Below are 27,659 nucleotides of genomic sequence, written 5' to 3' on the forward strand. Positions count from 1 at the left end.
TGCACAAAATTCCTCCAGTATTTTGTGTATGTTACTGACTTCATATTTTAAAGGCAGGCCTTCATTCCTGCAACTGAAGACAAATGCCCTTGTCACACTTATAAAAAATGCATATGAACATTAATCTGTCTCTTGGTTATGGCTTTTTAGTAACATAGGATGTAAATGTCTAATCAACATAATTTCCTTAGTAAATATGCAGGTAGAAAATTACAGGAAATTCACCGTTGATTGTTTTTAACATAATACAGTACTGTAATGTCCAAATGTTTTAAGCTCAAGTGTAGTTCTCACTGTACACCTATAGATGGCAGGATATCAACACTTTATGCTTCAGATCAGTTGATTATCCTTGAACCGTTCCATTTAAAAACGATCACGTTACTGCCAAGAACATGCTTGTTGCATCGATGAGTTAGTTCTGATTAACGTTTTGAAAACTTTCCCGACAGGATTTAAACAAAAATCTGCCGTAAAGCACACATGGAGTTAATGCATTTGTTTTTGGGAAGTTAAAACTGATGATGCCAGTGCTCCGGCCAGTTCTATTAAAGTCATTCAATTAACCTCTTCTCAAATTTAACAGAAGTAGTATAAATAATATTTTGAGTGGTAGAGGCTCGTCCAGGTAGAGGCCTGTGTACTGTTCTTAAAGCAAAGTACAATTATAAGCAGTATTGGCTTATTTATGCCAACAAAGGTAATTCAATCCTATTTGTTATTTTATTTTTAACACTACCTGCTGTTTTCAATGAACAAAGTATTCCCTACAGATAAAAACTGATGGTTAACACTGACAACCTCAACCAGCATGTTGAGAAGCAATTCTCACACCGTACTTAATTGCTTCCCCTATTCGCCATCTTTAATATGGGCTAATCTGAAGCTATTGCTGGTGGACGTGGTCTAATTTGACGGGCACCATCTTTGTAGCAGGTTGGCTCGCTTGCGCTATCTCCGCCCCAGGCCAGCCCAGCCCGACAGCGCCATCTTTGTGACGGGCAGAGGGGCGCTCGATGCCCTGATTGGCTGGGTGCCATCTTTGTTGCTGGCGGGCTGTCCCGGTGGCCAGGCTCAGTTTGCACGGGAGGGGGGGGAGGGGAGGGGGAAACAGCGCGAGGGAAGATGGCGACGCTGAAGGAGGAGCAGAGCTATGGGCTCTCCTGTGGCAAACTCAGCTCGGGTAGCAATGTATCGGTGTTTCACGTGAAGCTCACAGACACTGCACTGCGTGCCCTCGAGGCCTACCAGAACTGTAAGGTGAGGTTAGGAGAGTGGCGGGTGGGGACATGGAAAGAGGTGGTCAGCGGTCCGAATGCCTCCCCGTCTGCGTCCAGGGCCGGATTTACAGCCACTATGTCACTTGAGCCCCGTACTTTAAGGCCTCTATCTTGGGGACTGTTGCTATGGTAATGCCGAGTTAACCCCCTTCCTTCCCTCGACCTCCGTGGTGTAGTCCTTTCCCTGTGGCTATCTGTTCTGGGAGTAATAGCTAGAAGCGAAATTAATGGTAGGTTGCTTCGTATACTTAGTTGATCAAGCCTTCCGTGACGCACAAATCCGAACTAGTGCCTCTTTGAATTCCCTCCCGGGCCCATATACCCCCCCCCCCTAACCGGGATTCCCCATTGAAGCACACCACCCCAACGAACTCTACTTCTGAATCCATCTGACCCACCCACCAACCCGTTGCTTCTTCGGGATCCCAGCCTCATCTGGAATTCTTTCCGAACCCCTTTGCTTCCCACAAACCAGACTTCCCTCCGATTAACCCTTCCTGGGCTCTTACTAAACACCCATTTTCCCTGACTTCTATTGGACACACTCCATCAATTCTTAAGGATGAAGAAATAAGAATAAGGTAATGTTTCTGAAAAACATTAGAATAGATTACGTCCCAAGAATGAATGCGATATACTCCAGGTTACTACCGAAACTGAAGGAAGAGATTGCTGCACCTTTGGCAATGATCTTTGTGTCCTCATTGGCCACATAGTATTACTAGAAGATTGGAGGGTGGCAAGAAAGGGATAATTCTGGGATTTATGAACCAGTGAGTTTTACATCAGTGGTGGGCAAACTATTGGAGAGGATTCTTAAGAGACAGGATTTACAAGCATTTGGAGAAGCATAGTCTGATTAGGGATAGTCAGCATGGCTTTGTGAAGGGCAGATCATGCCTCATGAGTCTGATTGAATTTTTTGAGGAAGTGACAAAATATATTGGAGAAGGTAGAGCAGTGGAGGTGGTGTATGGATTTTAGATAGGTGTTCGACAAGATTCTCCAGGCTTATTCAGGACACATGGCCTCTAGGGCAATGGCTTCATGATTCAGAATTGATGCACACAGAAAGCAGAGGGTTGTAATAGATGGCATTTATTCTGCCTGTAGTCTTCTGCAGAAACGTCGTAATTTAAAAAAAAAATTAAAATGATAAAAATTGGCTTGGATGAGGAAATTGAAGGGTGCATTAGTAAGTTTGCAGATGACACAAGGTTGCTGGTAGTGTGGATTATGCAGAAGGCTGTCGTACATTGTAACAGGATATTGATCGGATGCAGGGCTCGGCTGAGAAGTGACGGATGGAGTTCAGTACGCAAAAGTGTGAAGTGACACATTTTGGAAGGTCATAGTTGAAGGCCGGGGTACAGGATTAATGGCAGGATTCTTAGCAGAGTGGAAGAACAAGGGATCCTGGGTCCACGTCCACAGATCCTTCAGAGTTGCTGCGAAAGTTGATAGGGGTGGTTAAGTGTGTTTATAGATAACAGTTTAAAGATGAACTTTATTTGTCGCATGTACATTGAAATATGCATTATAATCCATTGTTATGCCTCAGCACAGTATCAGGATTGTGCTAGGGGCAGCTGGCAAGTGTTGCCACACTTCTGGCACCAACATTTTTGGCCTTTGTTAGTTGTGGGGGGTGGTGGGGGTTGAGTTCATGTGCCACAAGGTAATGTTGCAGCTCTATAAATCTCTGGTTAGACCACACTTAAATTATTGTGTTTAGTTTGGGTGGCCTCATTATAGGGAGAATGTGGAAGTTTTAGAGAGGGCCAGAGTTGATTTACCAGGATGCTGCCTGGATTAGAAAGCATGTTTTACAAGGAAAGCCATCACAAACAAGAGAAATCTGAAGATGCTGAAAATCTGAGCAACACACAAAATGCTGGAGGAACTCAGCAGGTCATGTAGCATCTATGGAAAAGAATATGTTGACGTTTCAGGGTGAGACCCTTCAGCAGTCCTGCTGAGTTCCTCCAGCGTTTTGTGTGTTTGTTTATAAGGAAAGTTTGAGTGAGCGAGGGCTTTTCTCTTTGGAGTGAAGGAAGATGAGAGGAGACGTGTTGACAGAGGTGTATAAGATCATAAGAGGCATTAATGGAGTGGATAGTCAGCATTTTTTCCCCAAAGGTGGAAGTAGCTAATATGAGGGCATAATTTTAATATGATTGGAGTAAAGTATAGGGGAGATGTCAGAGGTAGCTTTTTTTTTTGAAAAATGGAGGGCTGTGCGAGAAGGAAGGGTTTGATTGTTCTTGGAGTAGGTTAAAAGATTTGTACAACATTGTGGACAGAAGGGCCTGTATTGTGCTGTACTGTTCTACTAATTGCTATCTCCCTTCTTCCCTTTGATTTCCCCCTCCCTATCCCTGAATTCCTAACTAGAGCTTTCCTTGAACTGCCCCCTCCATCCCCATCACACCTCTATAATTCCCCCAAACCTCATAATGTTCTAAAAATTTCTGCAACATTTATTTCAAGGATTTGGAGAATAGGTTTTAAAATAACACTGCAGCAGTAACACAGCTCATGTAATTCAGCTCTCTGCCATTGCCTTCAATGAAGTTGTGTTTAAATGCCCTGGCAGTAGCTACAGACATGCTGAACTCAAGGATTCGAATAGTTATTTCACTGTGTTGGTCTATTACTTGCCACCTGGTTTTTAAATACTGTGATTAAACTTCTGCAGAATCTGGAAGCCAAATCTGATTGGTGGCCATAAAACTTACGAAGGGATAGCATAGGGTGCACAGGAGGCATTGTCCTTACAGTTTAGGCCACAGCTCAGCCATCAGTTGTAATTACTAATAAACTCAAGGTTGCCACTGAAAATTCCATAACAAGTTCAGGAATGGTTTCTTTCCCAGGGTGTGGTGTAAATGATAAAATTACTACTGCAAGGAGTGGTTGAAGTGTATAGCTGAGATTTGTTTTAAAACAACCAATCAATAAGGGAGAAAGGAGAAGGATGGGCTGATAGTGTGTCATAAATCTGACTGGGATTATAAATGATGGCATGTAGCTGCTGGGTTTATTGTGGAAATTGGAAGTTCAAAAACAATTAAGAATAAACAGTGGACGAGACTATTGGGTCCATGCTCCTCAAAAGATCTCTGAATGCTTCTAGATGTAAATTTCCATACAAATGAAAGGATGTGATGCATTCAGAAACTTCCTGAAAAGAGTGAAATATCCTTTACTGACACTCATGTGAGAATCTTGCAAATGTAAATCACTTTCATAAATATTGCCAAATCTTGCATAGTTGGAAATCTGCCATTCTCTTCTGAACACTTTTATTCTGGAAAAGAAGATGAAATAGTAGTTTGGGGTTTTACTGGAAGATGCTTGTCAGTTATAAATTGGCTGAATCCTACCAGGCTGGAGTGTGGAGTATGCATTCCACTCATTTGATTTAACTTCCACTGTGTTGTTTAATCAGAGTGTTTGGGATTTCTCACATTTTATTTTGTATTAGAAATGCCTTCACCCTCAACTATATTCAAAGTGGAAAGTGGTTAATATGTTGAAGGGAAATTGGGGAAGAGAGTGTACCAGTTACACCAAATAATACACAAGTTCAGCAATCAGTGTGACATTGTGAAATGTTCTCAGCAATTTGATTGGAAGCTGGCCTTAAATGTGTTTATCAATTAGCAGTCTGTGAATTTGTGGCAGCAATACCTCAGGTTTGATCCTTCTTGGATTAAAGGGTTGATGCCGTAACACTGATCTTAAAATTCTGAGAGTGAATTCAATTTTCCACATGCACTGTTTGAAATGGGTACATACATGACTATGTATTCCTGGTCAAACGGTGCATTTATACATTAGAGATGCATAAATCTCTAATGTAGTAAATTGTCCTAATGGACTTAACATGAATGGTATTAAATTTAAAAAAGGGTTTCCCGGACTGATGTGTAAATTTAGGGAGAGAGTTCCTGAGTGTAAGAGGGTAGAGTCTATTGAATATCTGCAGTAGGTTTCATTTATTAAGCAGCTTGCCTATTATCGGTATACCTATTCCTGGGACTGCAGTAAAATTACTGAATATAGAGAGTATTTTCAAGAAGGATTTTTTTTAAACTCCAGAACATTCTACTGTCGAGCACACTGAATGGAGTTTTTGAAGGTTGTCTACAGGGCACTTCCTTCAGATTTTGAACTGTATTTGTGCAAATACTGGTCTGTTATCTTAGTCCAGGTTCTGTCATCTAATTGTTATTTAGCAATAAACAATGTTACCTGCTGCACCTATTATCCATGCCTATTTGCCACACGAGTGCTGGCATTGTCACAGACACTCTCATCCAGAATAATAAATGTGTGAAAACAGTTTGGCAGTTCAAATCTATAAGGTACCCAATGGAAAGATGAGTGAATGTCATTTATGAAGTAGCTGGACAAAAGTTACTTCCCTGAGGAGCCCCAGTGCAATTTCACATGACCCTAGCTTTTGATAAATGCAAAATCTACCTTCATAAACACTAGCTTTGCAGACATTCTAATTGACCTTATTACTGGAGCTCCTTATTGCACTCCATCAAATATAACTTTGGTGCCATTGTTTGCTACTGTGTTCAAGCTCATCTTGGGGGTACGTACTAAAATTAGGAGCAGGAATAGGCCTTCTGAATCTTGGAGCCTGTTTTATTGTTCTTTCTATATCAGCTTTGTTTTTCTGCAGGTTCCTATATCACCTGATTTCTTTACTATCTGGAAATCTGTTGATCTCTGCTTTTGAATAAATTCAATGACTAAACCTGTCCAGTCTTCCAAGTGAAGAAGTGCTGCCTTATCTCAGTTCTAAATGAGTACCCTTTATTTTGAGATTGTGCACTACTTCTAGATTCCTTAACCATTGGATACCTTTATGCTACATCTACCCTGTGAAGTCTTATGTATATAAAAATTGGGAAGGTCATCTGTGAGGTCATGACATTCTTCTGAACTTCAGAGAGTAGAAGCCGACTCTTAACAAACCATATACCACAAAATCATCGTCCTAGGAGCCAGTCTGATGAATATTTGCATTCCCGTTTTCTTAGTTCTGGAACCCTAAGCCGTACACAAGTTTTCAGGGATCATAGGGCAACTTTATTTTTGAACTTAATTCTCATGAGCTAATGTATCATTTGTTGTCGTCCTGCTTATTGAACCTTTCAGTGGCTTATGCACAAAAACATTGACCATCAACTTTTCTCAATCTATTACCATTTTTAACTGAAAAGTTTTTGTTCAGTGCACTGTTGACCTCACATTTTTCCATATATCCAGTTTGCCAGGTTTTTGTCTCGTTGCTATTTTGACCATCCCCTTGAAGCTTTTCCGTATACCCACTGTATTGAGAATCCCATCTAGTTTTCTAGCATTAGCAATCTTCTTAATAATTTAGTTAATTTGTGGAACTCAAACACTGATTCTCATGATACTCGTTCACTGTGTGTGTGTGAACTGCTTTTCAATATATGCCAGTAAATTACCCCCAATGTGCTATAGCCGTGTTGACTGATCCTGTGCAGCATCATACAGTATATTTTTAAAAATCTGAAAATCCAAATCTAAATGCGCCATATTCTTAAATCATTTCAGTAGATTAGTTAAACTTGATTTTCCTTTCGGTAATCCATATTGAATTTATTCATATCCCTTACATTTTCACTTTAGGATGGATAAGTTAGCCTTATTGTATTAATATCTCTGAATTGTTTCATGTTCTACAATGTCACAATAGTCTCCTTCAATCCATCTTATTCTGGGCTTATAATTTTTACCTTATATATTATAATTGTTGTAATTTGTAAAATATTGGAAGGTACTTCTTGAGAGTAATTGAGCCAAATTTTGACCAGAGCCACCACATTTTGTTTAAGGAGTAGACGGAATGTCTTAAAAGGTGATAAGAGAAATAAACAAACTGAGTTTTGGTTAGAGAATTTTAGAGCTTTCAACCTCAGAAACCATGCTTGTCAATGCTGGAGTGGTGGAACGTGGGAATTGTAAGACCAGTTTTGGAGTAGTGCAAAAAAAAACTGAGCTTACAAAGATGGTTGGAGTGATGGTGGTTGAAAGTATTTGAAATTAAGGAAGGAGAATTGGACATCCAAAACATTTCGGGTGGATGGTTGAACTAGTACACTTAGTGAATGTTTTGTAAATTGCGGTCAGTACCTTTCATCACATCCTGTTCCTACGGTGCACTTGCTGCTTTCCCGAGAATAGTAATGTTGTATGTATCCTAGTTTCAATTTCTTATTTGCACTTGGAACAGCAGTAATTTGCAATGATGCAATGCCTCGAATGTGCCTTGAAGCTCATCTTGGGTGCTAGCCTCTGCACTATCCAAGGCATCGTCAAGGAGCAGTGCCTCAGAAATGGGGTGCTCATTATTAAGGATCCCTATCACCCAGCACATGCTCCCTTCTCTTTGCTATTGTCAGGAAGGGGGTACAGAAGCCTGAAGGCGCACACTCATCAATTCAGGAACAGCTTTTTTCCCTCTGCCATCCGATTCTTAAACGGACATTAAACCCATGAACACCACCTCACTTTTGTTATTTCTGCTTTTGAACTATTTTTAAGTTAACATTTTTTATATATACTTTAATTGATTTCCATATTTTTCTGTATTATTATGTCTTGCTTTATACTGCTGCCACTAAGTTAACAAATGTCATGACATATGCCAGTGATATTAAACCTGATTCTGAATGCCAGAAAACATTCCAAAACGGTTGAGGGTTATAATCAGGGAGCTGGCAGTGGAATCATGGATGGTTCTTCTGTAGCCAGTGATATGAAGTGGTATGTTGATGCTGGCTTAATTGAGACCAACATAGTCAGCAGAATCAAACCTGGCACTGTTCCTCTCCAGAGCCTAAATTTGATGCTCTCCAATGCAGTGTGACATCTTTTGCACTTAAATAGTAGACACATAAATTTTAATGTCTCCCTATCAATCGAGGACTGGTGTAGATTCCTTCCTCCTGCAAGACAAATCTACATGCTATTTATTGGTTTACGCTCAAGAATGAGTGCTTAATGTTAGTCAACATTGAAGAAGTCTTTGCATTAAATGCTGAGATTTCTTAACTTGACAGATTATTACTCATGTCTGGTTTAATGATTCAGCCAATATTGTTAAAGACAGACTATATAAAAATGAACTACTGAATTAATGGAAATCAGAAATAGAAGCAGAAAATGCTGATAACACTTAGTAAGTCATCCTGTATTTGTGGAGAAGAATTTTGAACATTTAATGTTAGCTGTGTTTTCAAAGTCTGTAATTGTCTGCACCGATCAGCCATTTTTAACTTTTATTTCATTAAAACATTAGCTGCCGTCTCCTTGTGGATGATATTGTCTGCAAATTAGCTGTTCCAGCAAGTATATTATGGTAGTTACTATATTTCAGAAATAGCTCATTGATTTAAGATTTTCTAATTTTGTGAAAGGTGTTTTGCAAATGTTTTTGGATAAAAACCTGTTTTCACTTGCATTATTTCTACACAACGCATTGGTGTTATTCTTGATCATTAGTGCAGTTATTTAAACAGTTGACTATTATTCTCCTAACATGATTTTTGCATTTTTACATTTATTATTCTTGGGGTCTTATGCAAAAGTGGTTGTAGATATGTGACAGGTCACCTTCAGTTAGATGCAGGATGGTTTGCCCTGCGTAGCTAACATGCTGCATGAATTGAATCTGGGCAGATGCGAAGTCTTTTGTCTCCTGGTAGGACACGCAAGGTTTTTGTATTAGGGACGCAAGGGTTGGAGGTAAGGATATGGCCTAAATTCAGTTTAAAGATTCTGTTGTCTAAGAACAGCTTGAAAGCATTGACTGTCCAGTATTCTAACTCAGCCATCTGTGAACATTAACCTGTCAGCCCAGTAACTCAAAATCTTTGTTTAGTTGTCACCAAACTAGATAAGTGCCTTCCTGTAATTGGTCTATGCGTTCCTTTGAATAATAGTTGTGCTTCAGCTCATTGTGTTTTTATAAATTATTAGTCCATGGCTGTTAATATGTCAAGTTAATGCCTGTTGTGAATTCCCTCCTCCCTCAAGCTAAATTTAATTGCTATATTTTGGTCCACAATTGAGCACTTAGTGCATAATTTTAGCTGACATTGTGGGAGTTAAGGCTTTATATATTGGATGCTCCCTTAAACCTCACTCCTCTAAGATGCTCAGTAAAAACTACTTAGAACTCTTCTCATTTGTACCTTTTGAACTTTGTCATTAGATTTTCTTTGATAACCCTCATTTTACAGAACTTGATACATTTTATTGTATTAGTGCTGTATGAATAGAAATTAAATGCTGCCTTATTTAGCTTTGGATGAGTTATAACACCGAGGACCTGTTCATGTGGATTTTAAAGAGCTCAGAGCATTGTTGCAAAAAATGCAGCAAATTTTCCCATCATAAACACAGATTCTGCAGATGCAGAGCAACACGCACAAAATGCTGGAGAAACCTCAGGCCAGGCAGCATCCATAGAGGGGTATGCGCTGTTAACGTTTTGGGTTAAGACCTGTTTCCCCATCATCCTGGGCAGATTTCCGCCCTCAGCCTCCGTGCAAGAAATAAGCCAGATTATCCTTCTGCTGGTTGTGGGGCTATTGGAAGCAAATTGGGTGCTCTGTTTGCTCCAATTGAGTCATTTATCCTGCTACGTAATTCATTACATTTGAAACATGTTTTCTAGTGGCAACATCAAAAGTGTAAATAGAAGTCATAGTTGCTTACCTAGGAGTCTGCTGCTATTTATTTTACATTTTAATTCTAATTCTCCATCTTTCAATTTTCTTGTTCACCATCACAAATTCCCTGTATGAACTAGTGATAAGAATTTAATGAGTGATCTGGAATATAGCCTATGATATAGTCTTATCCTCCTCTGGTTTCTCTGAGTATTATCTAGACTTTGTACAATGAGAGGTACAGTCAAGTTTTGAAACCTGTGGCACAGCATCTTCCACCAGCAACAAGGCTAAGGTGATGGTTGCTGCATTAGTGCTGTGTCCTATGATATAGTTGGTGCAGGATGTGATGCCTCAATGGCTGTGTACTTTATAACTACTGTGGCTTGGATTTCCTTGTTCTGATTTTCTAGGCTGAGTAGAAATGAGTTTGAACCTGCTGCAATTCTATTAAATAGAGGGGAAACCCTTCTCTATGTAAAACCATAGCCTGTACAAACTGAACTTGGGCTTGTGTTTATCGTGCTCTGGTGCACGTTGTTACATTTGGAAATATAATGGGCTGGAAAATGTATCTTCCTAATCTAATTGAGAATCCAATCTTGATCAATTGGGTCAAAAAATAATCAGTGCCTAAGGAATGTGGCTTAAAATGGCTTAATTCTCAAACCACACTTGGAACTCTGAGTTGCTTGAACTAGTTTTATGTAAGCAGACAGATTTACCACAGTGGTCCCACTGCAGTGTTCTAAGCACGACTCCTACAATTGTAGGACTAAATAAAACCATCCTGTGCCAGATCAATGAAAGATTTATCCATCTTGACTTCCTCATAACGTGCTATATATACCCTTCATTTTGTCTAATCTCTTTTGAAAGTCATAGTTGTATTGGATTCCACCATTCTTATGGATAGTGTATTCATATTATAAATTATCTTAAAAAAAAACTTCTCCTTGTCTAATTGAACTGAGCTTCAGAAACCAGGCCATGAATGGACTGAGCTATTTTGTCAATATTGAGCTAAAACAAAATGAAGGGAAGCTTGAATTTCCATACTAACTTGTGGTGATATCCAGGGAATGTTTGTGCTGATGTATATATTGGCTGCCTCTTTATACAAATATGGTTTCCTATTAAATGCTGAAGTAGAAGATCAAACAATCTAGCCAACTTGCCATAGACATGACGGCTCCATTCTCAGCTTGTGGGCTTGAGAAAAAAATAACAGCTTAAATTTTAACTGTAACTGGTTTGGAAATTCCTGTATCTGCACTGTGCAGTTTGAAACATGATTGGCTTGCTGCTGAACTAGGTTTTGTGTGAGTTGGCATCAAGGTAATGTCTCTTGGGATTATCTGTATCCTGAGATTGACTTTTACAGATCTTTTTGTGTGTCCCATCTTCCTAAATGTATGTTTTTCTGCCCTCCTCTAACTGACTCCAAAACCAGAAATTTTCTTGGCTCTCTCAAGTTTAGAGTAAAAAAACATTGATGATCTCAATTTGGTTCTTTCCAGCAGACAGTGGGATGGGCAGTCACAATTTTATCTTTGGCCCTGGCTTTCACCCATAATCCTGTTTATCATCTATGTACTTGTAGTGTTTATACCATTATAAAAAGTCAGCTTCCACATTCACAGTAGTGATTTCCAATTCTGCCTCATCTCTCTCGTCTCTTCACTGCTGATAAGCTTGTCGTGACATGCTGGATGGAAATGGGCCCTTTAGTCCACCAAGATCGGATCAACCATATGCCACCCATTTACACTAATCTTACACAGATTTTGTTTATATTCTCGCATTTATTAATTCGTCCAGGTTTCACCACTTACGTACACGAGTCACAGTGGCCCATTGCCTACTAAACCACTGATCTTCAGGGCTTGGGAACTGGAGCACTTGGAAGAAACCTTGGCGGTCAGAGAGAGGATGTGCAAACACCACACAGCACTTGTTATCAGGTTTAAACTGGTTCTCTGATGCCACAAGGCATGTCTAACCAGCTGTGCCACTGCAATCCTTAATTCAACAGACACCGGTTACTCTAGTACAGGGGTCACCAACCTTTTTTGCACCGCAGACCGGTTTAATATTGACTAATCTTGCGGACCGGCCGATGGGGGGGGTGGCGATGTTAATCATGACCGGAATATAGGTGATAAGTCAACTATGTCACTTATAAGTGGCTAATACACTCAATTTTGTTTCTAAAAGGGTTTATCTAACGAATTTAGTATTAAACACACAGCGCACATTTTCTTCACATGAATATAGTGTTAAGTCAATTATAAGTCACTTATAAGTCAATAGCATCATAACATTTTAAGTAACGTTTGGATATCAAACACACAGCGCATATTTTCCTCACATGAACATATTAAATCATTACAGTACACCAATATCGCTGAATCAGTGGGAGCCCTGGGCTTGTTTCCGTGCAACAAGATGGTCCCATTGAGGGGTGATGGGAGACAGCGATACTCGAATGGAGTTCCTTATGTCCAGTCTATTCCGCTATTTAGTTTTCATTGCGTTCATTGCAGAAACCCCCACTTTGCAGAGATATGATGTTGGAAACGGAAGCAATGTTTTCAGTGCTTTTGTGGCTTTCTCAGGATATTCAGCCTTGACTTTGATCCAGAATGCAGGCAGAGATGTTATGTCAAACATTTTTTTCAGCTCACCATCATTTGCAAGCTCGAGGAGTTGATCTTCCCGTGTTGACATGGATGATTCACCGGGGACATTCACAAATGGGTCACGGACCCATTCCTTTGCACATCTTGGGTCACTTGCCGTTGGGAAGTAACACTCAAATTCTGTCGACAGCAAAGATAGGTGATTGCGCACCAGCTGTGAGAAGGATGGTGTAGCCTCAGTCTCTCCCAAAATCCCAGCTAATGTTGGGAACATGTCAAATATGCCCCTGTCTACTCGCTGTCCCCACAGATCTAGTTTGATTTTGAAAGCAGACACTTTATCTGCTAATTTGAAGACAGTTGTCATTCTCCCCTGAAGTGACAAATTGAGTTCATTGAGCAGGTTGAAGATGTCACACAGATAAGCAAGTTTTGCTGTCCACTCCTCGTCACTGAAGTGTGCTGCCAGTGGTGACTGTTTTCCTGAAAGAAATCTCTGTAGCAGCTCTCTTAACTCAAAAACCCTGGCCAGGGCTCTCCCCCTTGATAGCCATCTGACTTCAGTGTGTAAGAGAAGGCGTTTGTGCTCTGTATCCATTTCCTCGCAAAGCTGCTCAAACAGACGTGAGTTAAGGGCTTTTGCTTTGATGTGATTGATAACTTCAACAACGTCACTCAATACGCTGTTAAGATCAGGTGACATTTTTCGGCTAGCCATTGTTTAACATAGAACAGTGCAGCACAGTACAGGCCCTTCGGCCCACAATGTTGTTCAACCCAATTTCCCTGTGTATGACACAGTGTGTAAACTGGTATTCAGGAGCAACCTCTTTGACTCGGGTAGTGAAACCAGACAGCCGTCCAGTCATTGCTGCAGCTCCATCTGTGCATATTCCAACACAGAATGACCAGTCCAGTTTGTCTGACATGTAGTCATTCAAAGGCTTGAATAGTTCTGCCCCAGTTGTGTTAGTTGGCAGCGGCAGTGCACACAACATATCCTCATGCACATCGTCTTGAAATATACAGGTAGTCCCCGAGTTACGAACGTCTGACTTACTCGTACTTACGACCCGAGGAAGGTGAATGCCGTCTGCCATTTTGTCGAATCACGACGCCGTCTGCCATTTTAAGTCGTTGCTGTTGACACTGTGTTGAGTGTGTAACTTTGTATTTGACTTAAATTTTTCTTAGCAAGATTCACCCTGACCCTGACTCCGCCTCCCCCACCCTTTTCTGGTCGGCTGGTAGCGCAGTGAGATCAGCGCCAGCCTCGAACAGAGGTTCCCGACTTTGATCCAGTGACAGACTGTTCCCAAGCGTGCTCTCCATCCATGCCGGGTTGATGTCGAGCTCGCAACTCGACCTTGTAAAAAAAGCACTGCCACCTCCAGTTTAAATTCCCACACGGAATATTATGGAGGATCAAATACCCAAACCCAGCACAGCCCCCACTTGTCCCATTTAACCTGTCTCAGTGCAATGGACTTTAGGACCCGGGGAATTCAGTGCGGTGGTCCTTGGGACTCAGCGGAGCTCGAGACCCGCCGCCCGCAGTGTTTTTGTTGCGTTGATGGTGAGCGATCACAATTGAAAATAAAGTGGAAATATTAAAGCATTTGGAAAGAGGTGAAACGTCATCGGTCATTGGAAAAGTGTCAGGCTACAGTCGGTCAACGATCGGAACTATTTTAAAGGATAAAGTGAGAATAATAGATGATGTGAAAGGCCCTGCCCCGATGAAAGCTACAATTATTAATAAGCAATGCAGTGGTTTAATTATAGGAATACATACCTTTCTTAAGTGTTTTATATGCATAGAAAGGTAAAATATATACTATATACTAAGACAAAAGTTTGTCTAACTGACGCTGAATAATACCAGATGTACTTGTTCCGACTTGCGTACAAATCTGACTTTAGGATGGACTTAGGAACAGAACTTGTTCATAACCCGGGGACTGCCTGTATATTGCTCACAAACCAGCAGTATTGCCTTGGTAGACTCGTCGACCTGGATAGCATACTGTGGTGACTCATTAAGCTGTTCCAACAGCTATGCTTCGATGTCCTCCGCTATGTCATCGATTCTCCTTGAAACCATGGTAGCTGAAAGAAACCTGTGCCATCTTATTAGCTGCAGCTTCTCCCAACAGTTCACGGCACATGTCCTTGGCAGCAGGCAGAATCAATTTTTCACCAACAGTGAAAGGCTTCTTAGCCTTAGCTATGCGGCTAGCCACTAAGTACGACGTTCTCAGAGCAGCAGCGTTTGTGGAGGTGGTGGCTCTCAGCACTTGCTTCTGTCCCGCTTGTTCACGTTTTTTCCACTCAAAAAACTCAACGAGTTTGTCTTTAAGTGCAGGATGCTTGGACTCAAGGTACCAAAACATTTTAAAAAAAAATTTTTAAATTAGTTTTTCAAAACATTTTACAAAATTAAAAACCCCAAATCCCAATGAGGAGCATTAATACAGTGCAAGATTAAGCATACAATAACAATATGCTACAAAGGAAGAGAATTTAACAAAAAAAGCACCTAAATTAAAGACAAGTGAGCTTAGTGTCCTCCCCAAGCCCCACAACACAAGAAAAAAACAACAACAACTCCAGACCAACCACCACACAGTATAAAGAGTATAAGTCTGGACAGTCAAACTCCCAGACTGTGAATACACTTAGTAACAGAGGATAATAATGCCTACTACCAGAAAAAAAAAGGGAGCTGAAAGCAAGGGACCGAAAAGAAGAAAAAAAAGAAAAAAAAAACCCTAGTCAAGAGGAAGGTTATGAAAGTACTTGATAAAAGGTCCCCAGACCTTATGGAACTTTAGATCCAAATTAAGAACTGAATAATGAATTTTTTCGAGGTCCAAGCAGGTCATAATGTCGTTAAGCCATTGCGCATGAGTGGGCGGGGCAACATCTCTCCATCTAAGGAGGATCAAGCATCTCACCAGGAGAGAGGCAAAGGATAGTATTCGGCATTTGGTCGGACCCAGACTCGCCCCAAAAACCGAGCAGAGCAATTAAGGGGTTAGGTTCTAGGTGCTGATTCAGAATACCCGATAATGTAGTGAAGACATCTTTCCAGAATTTCTCCAAGCTAGGACAGAACCATGCCAAAACAGTTTTGAGGGCTTCATTGCCTCGTTAGACAGCTTGTCTCCACATATCACACACGGGGGACTTGGAGCGTGTGAGTCACCGGTTGCATTAAAGCCATATTTTACGTACGACTCGTATTTTCTTTGAAGGAAGTTTTCTTTTTTTTTGCAGTCTCGGCCTTAGCTGTCTCTGCGTTATTATTGTCGTTAGGCCTTTTATGTCCCCTACCACCTCTTCCAAAGAAACTCTCAAGTGACATTTGTTTTTTACTCATCGAGTAGTTGTAGGTTAATGACCAACTGATGACCTCGCATGGGTAATGACCTCGTGTGTGTTCAAGTTCAACAGTGGGAATGAGGAAAGGTGCAGCTGACTCATATCGTTTCATACCACCAAATCATATCGTTTCCTCGCAGCCCGGTGGTTGGGGACCACTGCTCTAGTGGACCTGCAGCTTCCATAATTAGCAGGGGTCATTAACACCTAGTTCTTGAAGCCAGCATCAAAACCATTATTTTGGTTCCTCAGCATCTACAGGTCACATTGTCAGTGGTTGAACTAGTCTGTAGCGAACTTTATCTAATGAAACCTGAAGTCCCGTTCATCTGCAGAACTACATTAATGGTACCTGAGTACCTCCTTTGGTTGCAGTAACCCTTCCCTGTTGCTCCTTCACCAAGGCTGTTCTCCAGTCTGGCTTCCAGTTTTAAAGAGCTTTTGTAAAATCTTGTCGTGTTCTGCTCATATTCATTGCCCCATACTTGTTAATCTATGTTGAGTCCTATTGTTTAAATTCCTTTGTGGTCATCCAGCTACTGACATTTGTGCATTTATTTGCCTAAGCCAAAAAATGTCATTTTCCTCATAATCCATAGAATCTTATATGATTCAGTTCTTTCTTTAAATCTTTGTAATATTGAACTCTTTTCTAAGTTGAAGATATTTACTGATAGAAGTTGTATTGTTTATTGATTTCATTTTCAAATGAGAATACTGACTCATGTTTGTCTCTTGTTTGATTTGTACAGGGCCTTGAGCTGCAGCTGATCATTTTATAATGGGAATTCTCATGGGTCTGCAGAACTCATTAAATTAATTAGTTAAATTAATGTTTAACATCCTAATCATAGAACTCCCATGTGATAAATTTAGGATCAAAATGCAATTACTTTATGGTAGTTAAATTCCCCTAGATTGCATTTATATTATGATTAGTTGGCCAGATTAGAGGTCAGAGGATATTAAGAACAAATATGTAAGTGTAATTCAGTCCACAATTTCAGATGTGCATTCTGTCCAATTATGGAATCTTCTCTCCAAATATATAATGTATTTGCAATGTAAATTTGGCAGTGAAGGGAATAGGAATCATATGCTGAAGTACAAGAAATTGATTAAAATGGTACAGGTTAAACATCCCTTATCTGAAATCTTGGGGTCAGCAGTGTTTTGGATTTCAGATTTTTTTGGACTTTGGAATATTTGCAGCTATATAATGAGATACCTTGGAGATGGACCTAAGTCTAAACACAAAATCCATTTATACTACATATTCTGTTTATGTGTGGCTGAAGTGAGCACCACAGAGTTTGCAGTCAGAGCATAATCTGACGTGATGGGGCTAGGTTCTCCACAGACTATTGGAGTTGAATGGCAGCCTCCAACTGCATCTATTATCAGGTTCCAGTGTTGTGATTGCCTTTATATCCACCATCCATTTCAATCGGCTGCCCGTACCACAGCAACTATGATGGGAGGGGTGGTAGTTTTACAAAGGATTTTTAATAATTTTATGCAAGAAACAATTAACTTCAATTTTCAGTTTGTCATGATAGATCTTTGTTTCATGATCAGCAAATCATTAAGCAGCATATGTTCACTCTGACGCTGCCTTTCAATACACGATCTAAATCTTCATTTCTTGCTTTATGTAGTATTTTCATTAACATCTGTCATTACATACTTCTCCGAACTGTCTGCAGTGTGCAGAGACCTGCACATTGCCTGGGAACCATCCCAGTGCCATGTGGAATTTTCCATTTGTTGTTATATCAACGCTCAAAAAATTTGTCTTTGGAGTTTTTCGGATTTTGGAATTTTGGATAAGAGGTATTTGACCTTTACTTACAAAGTATTTTTAACATTAGTTTTTCTTTTTCTTTCTCTTTCAGCCAATCAAAATATTTTGGGTTTTCATTTTAAAACATTTTCAAAAAGTAAAAGAGTAAAATGAGGTTATTTGGGCTGGGGAGTGAAAGCATGGGTGATGGGAGGATCTGATTTCAGTCCAAATGATTAATAAATATTTAAACTTAAAAAATCTGTTCTTTGTTTATTTCTAGCTATTGTTATTCTAATATTGAGATAAATCCACTGATTCTCACAGCTACCTGAACTATACCTCTTTCTGCCATGTCACTTGTGAAAATCCCATCCCTTTCTCTCAGTTCCTCCGTCTTTACTGCTTCTACACTCAAGATGAGGCTTTTCATTCCAGAACTACTGAGATGTCCTTCTTCAAAGAAAGGGGCTTTTCTTCTTCCGTCATCAATGCTGCCTCACCCACCCACATCTCTTCCATTTCGCACACATTTGCCTTCACCCCACTAACCTCCGTGTCCAGCGCGTAATTCTACGTAACGACCACCATCCCCAACAGGATCCCACCATCAAGCATATCTTTCTCTTCCTCCCCCACTTTCTGCAGGGGTCACTCCCTATGTGTCTCCCTTGTCCACTCGCCCCTCCCAATTGATCTCCTTCTTGATATTTATCTTTTGGAGTAGAACAAGTGCCATACCTGCCCCTACACCTCCTTTCTCAATACCATACAGGGCCCCCAAACAGTCTTTCTAGGTGAGCTGACACTTCAGCTACAGGTCTTTCAGGGCCATCTACTGTGTCTGGTTCTGCTGGTGTGGCCTCTTGTATATTGGTGAGACCTGATGTAGACTGGGAGGCCGCTTTGCCAAGCACTTGCGCTCCATCTGCCAGAAACTCCGTCTGGGTAGCCTCTAAACTGATGGCATGAACATCAATTTCTCAAACCTCTAGTAATTTCATCCCCCACCTTTACCATTTCCCTCTCTCACCTTATCTCCTTACATGCCCATCACCTCCCTCTGGTGGTGCTCCTCACCTTTGTTCCATGGTTTTCTACCCTATCCTATCAGATTCTACCTTCTCCAGTCCTTAATCTCTTTTGTTTCACCTACCTCCTTGTACTTCTTCCTTCCCTTCCCTTCCCCCACCTTCTTACTCTGACTTCTCTTTCTTTAAAGTCCTAATGAAGGATCTCAGCCTGAAATGTTGACTGTTTACTCTTTTCCATAGACACTGCCTGGCCTGCTGAGTTCCATTTTGTGTTTGTTGTCTATTTGAAGAGAATAGGTATTCTCTTAAACAGTGCTAACTTTGAATTGAACCCAGTACATACCTCACTTTCTTATTGTGTGACACCTTAATTAGTTTAGCTGTTACAGTCCTGAACCTTCTCAGATGTCATCATGATCCTTCAATGTGTCATTTGAAAGATTTATTGATTATGGATGCTGGGACATAGGTTCATTCATTATGTGTCGTGGTGTATGATGCAGGCAATCATGGTCTTTTCATAACCATGATTGTTTTTGACTTTTTTTTCTACAGAAGTGGTTTGCCATTGCCTTCTTCTGGGCAGTATCTTTACAAGACGGGTGACCCCAATCATTGTCAATACTCTTCAGAGATTGTCTGCGTGGCATCAGTGGTTGCATAACCAGGTCTTGTGATATGCACCAGCTGCTCATACGGCCACCCACCATCTGCACCCATGACTTGACCCTGATTGGTTGCTAAGCAAATATTACACCTTGACTAAGGGTGACCTGCAGGCTAGCAAAGGGAAGGAGCACCTTATGCCTTCTTTGGTAGAGATGTATTGAAATCAGTATTTGATTGTATTTGGCATGTGATGGTGCAAGTTGTCATAGACAACTGTATCTTACTGCAAAACTATAACATTCGACAAAATCTATGAAGTTATTTCTACTATAGTGTAATGTCTTTGAAATGTGCATACTGCCAAGCTTTGTGTATATTATGAGTATATTTTTTGTCAGTTTTCGTTTTGTAACTATTGTGAAAATGCTTGGAGTAAACTATTGAATTCAAGATCATAAACCAGGTGGTCCTGGGAGAACTTGTCATGTTATACTGTCTTGCTGTTCTAACTTTGCATATTATAGATAATATGCAGATTCAAAACAAAAAACAAATGTTGGCAGAACTTTGGTCAAGCAGTATTTATTGTGGAGACTGGAGGGGGAATTGTTGACATTTCAGGTCAAGAACTCCATTTGAGTTCCTCCAGCAGTTTTTTTGCTCCAGATTACGGCAGCTGGAGTCTCTTGTGCTGAGTGCGGATTAGAGAAAACTGGTTTGACATGTTTCAATCCACGCTGCAGACCAAGGCTAGAAAGTTCCATTCATAGAAGTCTGCTAATCTCTGAAGAAAAGATCATTGTATGTGAAGAATAATAGATGGAATGAAAATGCCTAGAACAGCATGTTGAAGCGGCCTAAGGCTGAAACCTATAGTCTTTCACTCGGTTCACATTTAAATTGAACACTGTTGCATGTACATTTAACGGCCACTTTATTAGGAACAGGAGTGGAACCCAGTGTGGCCTTCTACTGTGGTAGCCTATCCATTTCATGCTTTGAGTGTTCAGAGATGCTTTTCTGCAAGCCACTGTGATGATGTGTGGCGTGGTTTTTTGAGTTACTGTCGCCTTCCTGTCAGTTTGAACCAGTCTGGCCACTTTCCTCTGACTTCTTCATTAACAAGGTGATTTTGTCCATAAAACTGTTTAAATTGTTTTTTATAGCACCATTCTCTGTAAACTTTAGAGACTGTTCTACATGAAAATTCCAAGAGAATAGCATTTTGTGAGATAGTTAAGCCACCCCGTCTGGCTCCAACAATCATTCCACGGTCAAGGTCACTTCGATCATATTTCTTCCTATTATGATGTTTGGTCTGAACAACTGAATCTCCTGATCATGTCTGGTTGAGGAGAAGAGAAAGGATAAGATGGGAGCTAAAATGGGGAATGATAAAAGAGAGAAGGGGAGGGGGAGAATGCCATCATATTGTAGGCTATCCAGATGGAATATGAGGTGTTGCTCCTCCAAAATGAGTGTGGCCTCATCATGACAGTAGTCTGAATGGGAGGTCGCGTTGAAACGATGGCCATTGAAAAATCCCACCTTTTGCAGTTGATGGAGCAAAGGAGCTCGATGAAGCAGTTCCCCCGATCTACATTGGAGCCCATGAACGTGGCAGAGGCAGCACTGGGAACACTGGATGCAATAGGTGACCCTGACAGACTCGCAGGTGAAATATTACCTCACCTGGAAGGACTGTTTGGGGTCCTGAATGATGGTGAGGGAGGTGCTGTACTGGTAGGTGTATGCACAGGTCTTTCTTGCAGGGATAAGTGCCAAGAGGATGAAGAGTGAGGAGGGAGGGGTGGAGAAGGAGGTCAATATTGAGTACATGCAGAGAGAGGGATATAAGCAGGATAGATTACACTGAACATTTCCCTTTATCAATGGTGAATAAAACTTGAGGACATAGATTTAGAGTCATGTGTAAGAGCCCTAGAGGGGTTCTGATGAGAATTTTTATTAGGACAGCATGGGGAGTCCAGGCATGCACTGTCAGAGAGAGTATTGAATGCAAAATTGCTTATACCATTTAAGAAATGTCTGTGTGGGCTCTTAATTTGCCTCAGATTCAAAGGCAATGAGCCAAGTGCTGGAAGATAGAATTAATGTGGGTGGTTATTCACTGGTGTGTGTGGATTTGCTGGGCTGAATAGCCTTTTTCTGTGTTGTATGGCTATAATGTTTTCTTTAAATAGTGGAATCCTGATGTTGAGTAGGGAGTCTTGCTTAGAATTTTGTTTGAGACAAGGTTACAAGTTTTCATTATCTCATGCTAATGGCAACTGTAGATTTGAATCTGTATTCCTTGTATCCTTAGGCTACCTGAGAGTGTACGAAATTAAATTTTGCAGAGATCTGATTAAGTCTTTCCCACCAACAAAGGTTATTTATTGTTTACAAGGTAATGGTAAAAGGGCTGTTGATGTGAGAGGCCAGCTGTGTTTGTATGGAGATGCAGATAGCCAGGGAATAATTTGTGTTCTGTCTGAATGGGGATAGTTTTAGGAAGGTGGGGAGCATCGGTTATGATTGCAGTCGGGTAATTGAATACTTGACACTGAAACCACAGACAAGTACACTCAGACCCTGCATAATGCTGATTCGTTACAATGCGGTTATTCAATTAATTATTGAAATTTTTAAAAATGGCAAAAATTCATTCTAAACAACACTTAAAATTTCTCAAGAGCAGCTGCCTAATAATTACAGTAAACATTCAGTCAGCCAAAGAGAGCACTTGACGTATGCGCTGAGTCACTCACAGCCAATGACATTGCCTCCCCTGCATGTGTAAACGTTCTTGCTCCCGTGCCAATTTATTCAAATTTTTTTACACCTATAATGTCTGGAAAATGCCCTGCAATTTCCAGTGAAGGTAGTACGTCTCAGATGTCTGGGAAAAGCATTAGCTGGGATGTGAAACTACAAGTGATATGACATTGGGAAGCTGGTGAGCATTAAGTTGATGTTGGCGCCTCTTTGAAATTGGCTGCGTCAATGAGCACACAAATCATGGACCAACCAGTTCATCGATAATTACCCTGACTGGGAGTGAAGCAATAAGACAAAGAGAGGAGTTCTCAATGTAATTTCCTGCTACTGAGAACTGCTTCATGAGAAGAAACTTAAGAAAAGGCAGTCAAATCTCGATGCCTACTTGAAGAAGGAGAACCCACAACCTGGGCCCTCCTGTAAGATGTAACCACCACCCGCTTCCCTCTGCTGCTGCTGTGATGTGTTGTTGCTCCACTGATATTAGGCCTGTTTGTGTGTTTGTTACTCCACCAATTACTGTGTATACAGAAAATAAAATACATCTTGGGTTTGATTTTTTTTTATGAGACACACATGTCCGTTTATGTACCCCATGCAAGGCTTATTGAGAAAGTAAGGAGGCATGGGATCCATGGGGACATTGCTTTGTGCATCCAGAACTGGCTTGCCCACAGAAGGCAAAGAGTGGTTGTAGACGGGTCATATTCTGCATGGAGGTCGGTCACCAGTGGAGTGCCTCAGGGATCTGTTCTGGGACCTTACTCTTTGTGATTTTTATAAATGACCTGGATGAGGAAGTGGAGGGATGGGTTAGTAAGTTTGCTGATAACACAAAGGTTGGAGGTGTTGTGGATAGTGTGGAGGGCTGTTAGAGGTTACAGCAGGACATTGATAGGATGCAAAACTGGGCTGAGAAGTGGCAGATGGAGTTCAACCCAGATAAGTGTGAAGTGGTTCATTTTGGTAGGTCAAATATGATGGCAGAATATAGTATTAATGGTAAGACTCTTGACAGTGTGGAGGATCAGAGGGATCTTGGGGTCCGAGTCCATAGAACGCTCTAAGCAGCTGTGCAGGTTAACTCTGTGGTGTATTGGCCTTCATCAATCGTGGAATTGAATTTAGGAGCCGAGAGGTAATGTTGCAGCTATGTAGGATCCTGGTCAGATCCCACTTGGAGTACTGTGCTCTTTTCTGGTTGCCTCACTACAGGAAGGATATGGGACCCATAGAAAGAGTGCAGAGGAGATTTACAAGGATGTTTCCTGGATTGAGGAGCATGCCCTATGAGAATAGGTTGAGTGAACTCTGCCTTTTCTCCTTGGTGAAGGAGGATGAGAGGTGACCTGATAGAGGTGTATAAGATGATGAGAAGCATTGATCGTGTGGATAGTCAGAGGCTTTTTCCCCAGGGATGAAATTGGTTGCCACAAGAGGACACAGGTTTAAGGTGCTGGGAAGTAGGTACAGAGGAGATATCAGGAGTAAACACAAAGTATACTGCAGATGCTGTGGTCAAATCAACACGTACAAACAAGCTGGATGAACTCAGCAGATCGGGCAGCATCCGTTGAAATGAGCAGTCAACGTTTCTGGCCGAGACCCTTCATCAGGACTGAAGAAGGAGGGGGCAGGGGCCCCATAAAGAAGGTGGGGGGAGGGTGGAAAACCAATCAGAGGAAAGATCAAGGGATGGGGGAGGGGAAGCAGGGAGGGGATAGGCAGGAGAGGTGAAGAAGGAATCTAAGGGGAAAGCACTATGGGTAGTAGAAGAAGGCAGAATCATGAGAGAGGTGATAGGCAGCTAGAAGAGGAGGCAGAGTGAAAGTGGGATTGGTGAAGGGAAAGGGAGGGAATTACCGGAAGTTGGAGAATTCGATGTTCATACCAAGGGGCTGGAGACTACCCATACGGTATATGAGGTGTTGCTTCTCCAAACTGAGTTTGGCCTCATCATGGCAGTAGAGGAGGCCATGTATGAACATAACTGAATGGGAATGTGAAGTAGAGTTGAAGTGGGTGGCAACCGGGAGATCCTGTCTGTTATTGCGGACGGAGCGGAGGTGCTCGACGAAGCGGTCCCCCAATCTGCATTGGGTCTTGCCGATGTAGAGGAGGCCGCACTGGGAGCACCGGATGCAATAGATTACCCCAACAGACTCACAAGTGAAGTGTTGCCTCACTTGGAAGGACTGTTTGGGGCCCTGAATGGTGGTAAGAGAGGAGGTGTAGGGACAAGTGTAACACTTGTGCTTACAGGGATAAGTACCAGGTGGGAGATCTGTGGGGAGGGACGTGTGGACCAGGCAGTCGCAGAGGGAACTCCCGATCCCTGAGAAAGGCAGAGAGGGGTAGAGTGTCCTCAGTGGTGGGGTCCTGTTGAAAGTGGCGCAAGTTGCCAGGGGTAAGTTTTTTACTCAGAGTGGTGAGTGAGTGGAATGGGCTGCCGGCAATGATGGTGGAGGTGGCTACGATAGGGTCTTTTAAGAAACTTTTGGATAGGTACATGGAGCTTAGAAAAATAGAGGGCTATAGGTAAGCCTAGTAATTTCTAAGGTAGGGACATGTTCAGTACAACTTTGTGGGCCTGTATTGTGCTGTAGGTTTTCTATGTTTCTATGTTATAATGACCCCGCGTAGTGCTGATTTGCATAGCACATCACCTCTGATGATGGAATCCTCAGTGTTAAGTGGGGCCTGAGTGTATTTGTAAGAAAAAGCTTCAGACAGGTGAAAGTTAGTGCCTGATTAGTTAAGCTCACAGAAGGATATCATTTGCTTTAGTTGTGCTTGTGTTGAAGAATCTGTTTATTCAGTCAGTCTCACTGACTGATTTTTTTTTGTTGAAGAATATATTCCTGTTGCTTTTTGAAAACTATAGTTCCAATCAGTACATTTGTTAGGGAAGATTTATATTTCATGATATCCTCTGTAACGTTTTATTGAGCAATTTTCTTTGCTGAGACTTAAGTGCATCATATTTGAAGATATCATAGAAACGTAGAAAACCTACAGCACGCTACAGGGCCTTTGGCCCACAAAGCTGTACCGAGCATGTTCTTACCTTAGAAATTACCTAGGGTTACCCATAGCCCTCTATTTTTCTGAACTCCATGTACCTATCCAGGAGTCTCTAAAAAGACCCTATCGTATCCGCCTCCACCACCGTTACCAGCAGCCAATTCCATGCACTCGCCACACTGTTTTTAAAAAAAAATAACTTACCCCTGACATCTCTTCTGTACCTGCTTCCAAGCACCTTAAACTGTGTCCTCTCATGCTAGCCATTTCAGCCCAGTGCCTCTCATCATCTTAATACACCTCTATCAGGTCATCTCTCATCCTTCATCGCTCCAAGGAAAAAAGGCCGCGTTCACTCAACCTATTCTCATAAGGCATGCTCCCCAAACCAGGCAACATCCTTGTAAATCTCTTCTGTACCCTTTCTATGGGTTCCACATCCTTCTGTAGTGAGGTGACCAGAACTGAGCACAGTACTCCCAAGTGGGGTCTGACCAGGGTCCTATAAAGCTGCAATATTACTTCTTGGCTCCTAAACTCAATCCCACAATTGATGAAGGCCAATACACTGTATGCCTTCTTAACCATACAGCCAAACTGCGCAGCAGCTTTGAGTGTCTTATCAACACACACCCCAAGATCCCTCTGATCCTCCACACTGCCGAGAGTCTTACCATTAATACTATATACTGCCATCATATTTGACTTACCAAAATGAACCACTTCTGGGTTGAACTCCATCTGCCACTTCTCAGCCCAGTTTTGCATCCTATCAATGTTCTGCTGTAACCTCTGACTGCTCTCCATGCTATCCACAACACACCCAACCTTTGTGTCATCATTAATTTCCACGGCACTGAAAACTAAAAGGAAATAAATGGAAAACAATTCCAGTTTTGGAAACTGAATACTTTTAGACCAATTATCGATTGTAAGGATATGTGGGCATTTTTATTTTCCAACTTCAGATCCATCTCCACCAACCTTGACTGTATGATACCACTCAGAGAGTTGTGAAGCCAAGTGTCTTATTTGTTTGTAGTGGTTCTGATTGGCATCAACATTCCAGCACACTCTTTAGAATGGATGGACCTTTGCTGATACCCAGATTGTGCATCTTCTTTCGGTCAACACCAAAGATATAACAGATTAATATTCATTAATCTTTTTACTCCATATTTGTCCTTGCTATGCCCCTGGAGAGTTGGGTTTACCTGCATAACAATAAAATTCTTCTAGTGATGGCATGTGGATTTAACAGCTATTAATGCAAGTTTGATTGTAGAGCCTTATGCAAATACAGTTGCACAACCTGTAGAGTAAAGCTCTTCCAGTTTTGTGTTCTCAGTTAAACCTGTTTTCTTGCCAAATTTTGTTTCTCTTGGACTGTTTTTAATTAACTCTATTGCATCTTGTTTGACAGCCCTTTATTTTAGGAACGATTTATTTGTCTTTCTTGTCTCTTGCATATTCCTGAAATGAGGATGTTGGCCTACAGAGAGAAACTAAATAGGTTGAGAGAATCAAAAGTTGTTGAAATCTTGTTCTGAAAGAGTAATTGCCAAGTGGCTGCTTTCAGTGGTAGGTGATTTTATAAAAGGCATAGGATTAGATGATGGGCTTAGCCTTTTAGTCAGAGGTAAAGGGGAATTTCTTTAGAAGTTGTAAATCTTTGGAGTTCTCTGCTCATTGTGGATGTTCAGTTAGGTATGTGGAAATGGTGTCAATAGAGATTTGGATATGGGGATAGAGCAGGAAAGTGTACCTGAAGTATGAGCTTGGCTGCAATCTGCTCAAGGGTCCTTTTGCCAACTCTTGTCTGCTATTTCTGTTTGCTTTTCAAATTTACGTATACATTTTTGGAAGGCCATTTAGGACAGGAATTGCCCTGTGTTCAGAAAATCTGATGAAGTGAAAATGATTGTAGGTAAATCTATGCTTTCACTGAACGTCATCAGTGTGTCCCAAGCAATGCTATTGCTCTGTTTATCACCAAACCTGTTTCTGCCAAGATCTTGTTTTAAGAGAACATTTTAAAAACTGAATTTGTTGCTAAAAGTATTGATTTTTGCCTTTAGCTTCAAGAGTTATGGATGTTCACTTTTCTCCTGCAATTCTTTTATACATATGAATTTAGAGATTTACGGTAATGCTGTCAGTTTTACGAAAGTTGCAGATATATTCAAACTTTCTTTGGCTTGTGTTATTTAGCAGGAGGCATGATTGCAGCTAATAATATTGAAACCAAAATCAGTCATAGCTAGACCAGGATGAGATATCACAGCTACAAACATACGTTGGTGTGATTCCATGTAGATCTGTAGTCATGATACCAGTGTGTTGGTGTGATGCTTGGCCATGGAAATAACATCATTGAGCCTTTTTCAGTTCTCCAG

At 41.1% G+C, this 27,659-nt stretch overlaps 1 protein-coding gene across 1 annotated transcript in view; it reads left to right on the forward strand.

Moving 5' to 3' along the window:
• Window positions 1-1,111: 1,111 nt before the first annotated feature.
• ell (elongation factor RNA polymerase II) overlaps window positions 1,112-27,659 on the forward strand; it is a 140,763-nt gene continuing 114,215 nt past the window's right edge. The window contains exon 1 of the mRNA XM_073068494.1: window positions 1,112-1,260. Coding sequence (XP_072924595.1) covers window positions 1,126-1,260 — 135 coding nt within the window. The 5' untranslated portion in view covers window positions 1,112-1,125. The remainder of the gene's footprint in view (window positions 1,261-27,659) is intronic.

The sequence above is a fragment of the Hemitrygon akajei genome, chromosome 16 (genome assembly GCF_048418815.1).
Source record: "Hemitrygon akajei chromosome 16, sHemAka1.3, whole genome shotgun sequence".
Lineage (NCBI taxonomy): Eukaryota > Metazoa > Chordata > Chondrichthyes > Myliobatiformes > Dasyatidae > Hemitrygon > Hemitrygon akajei.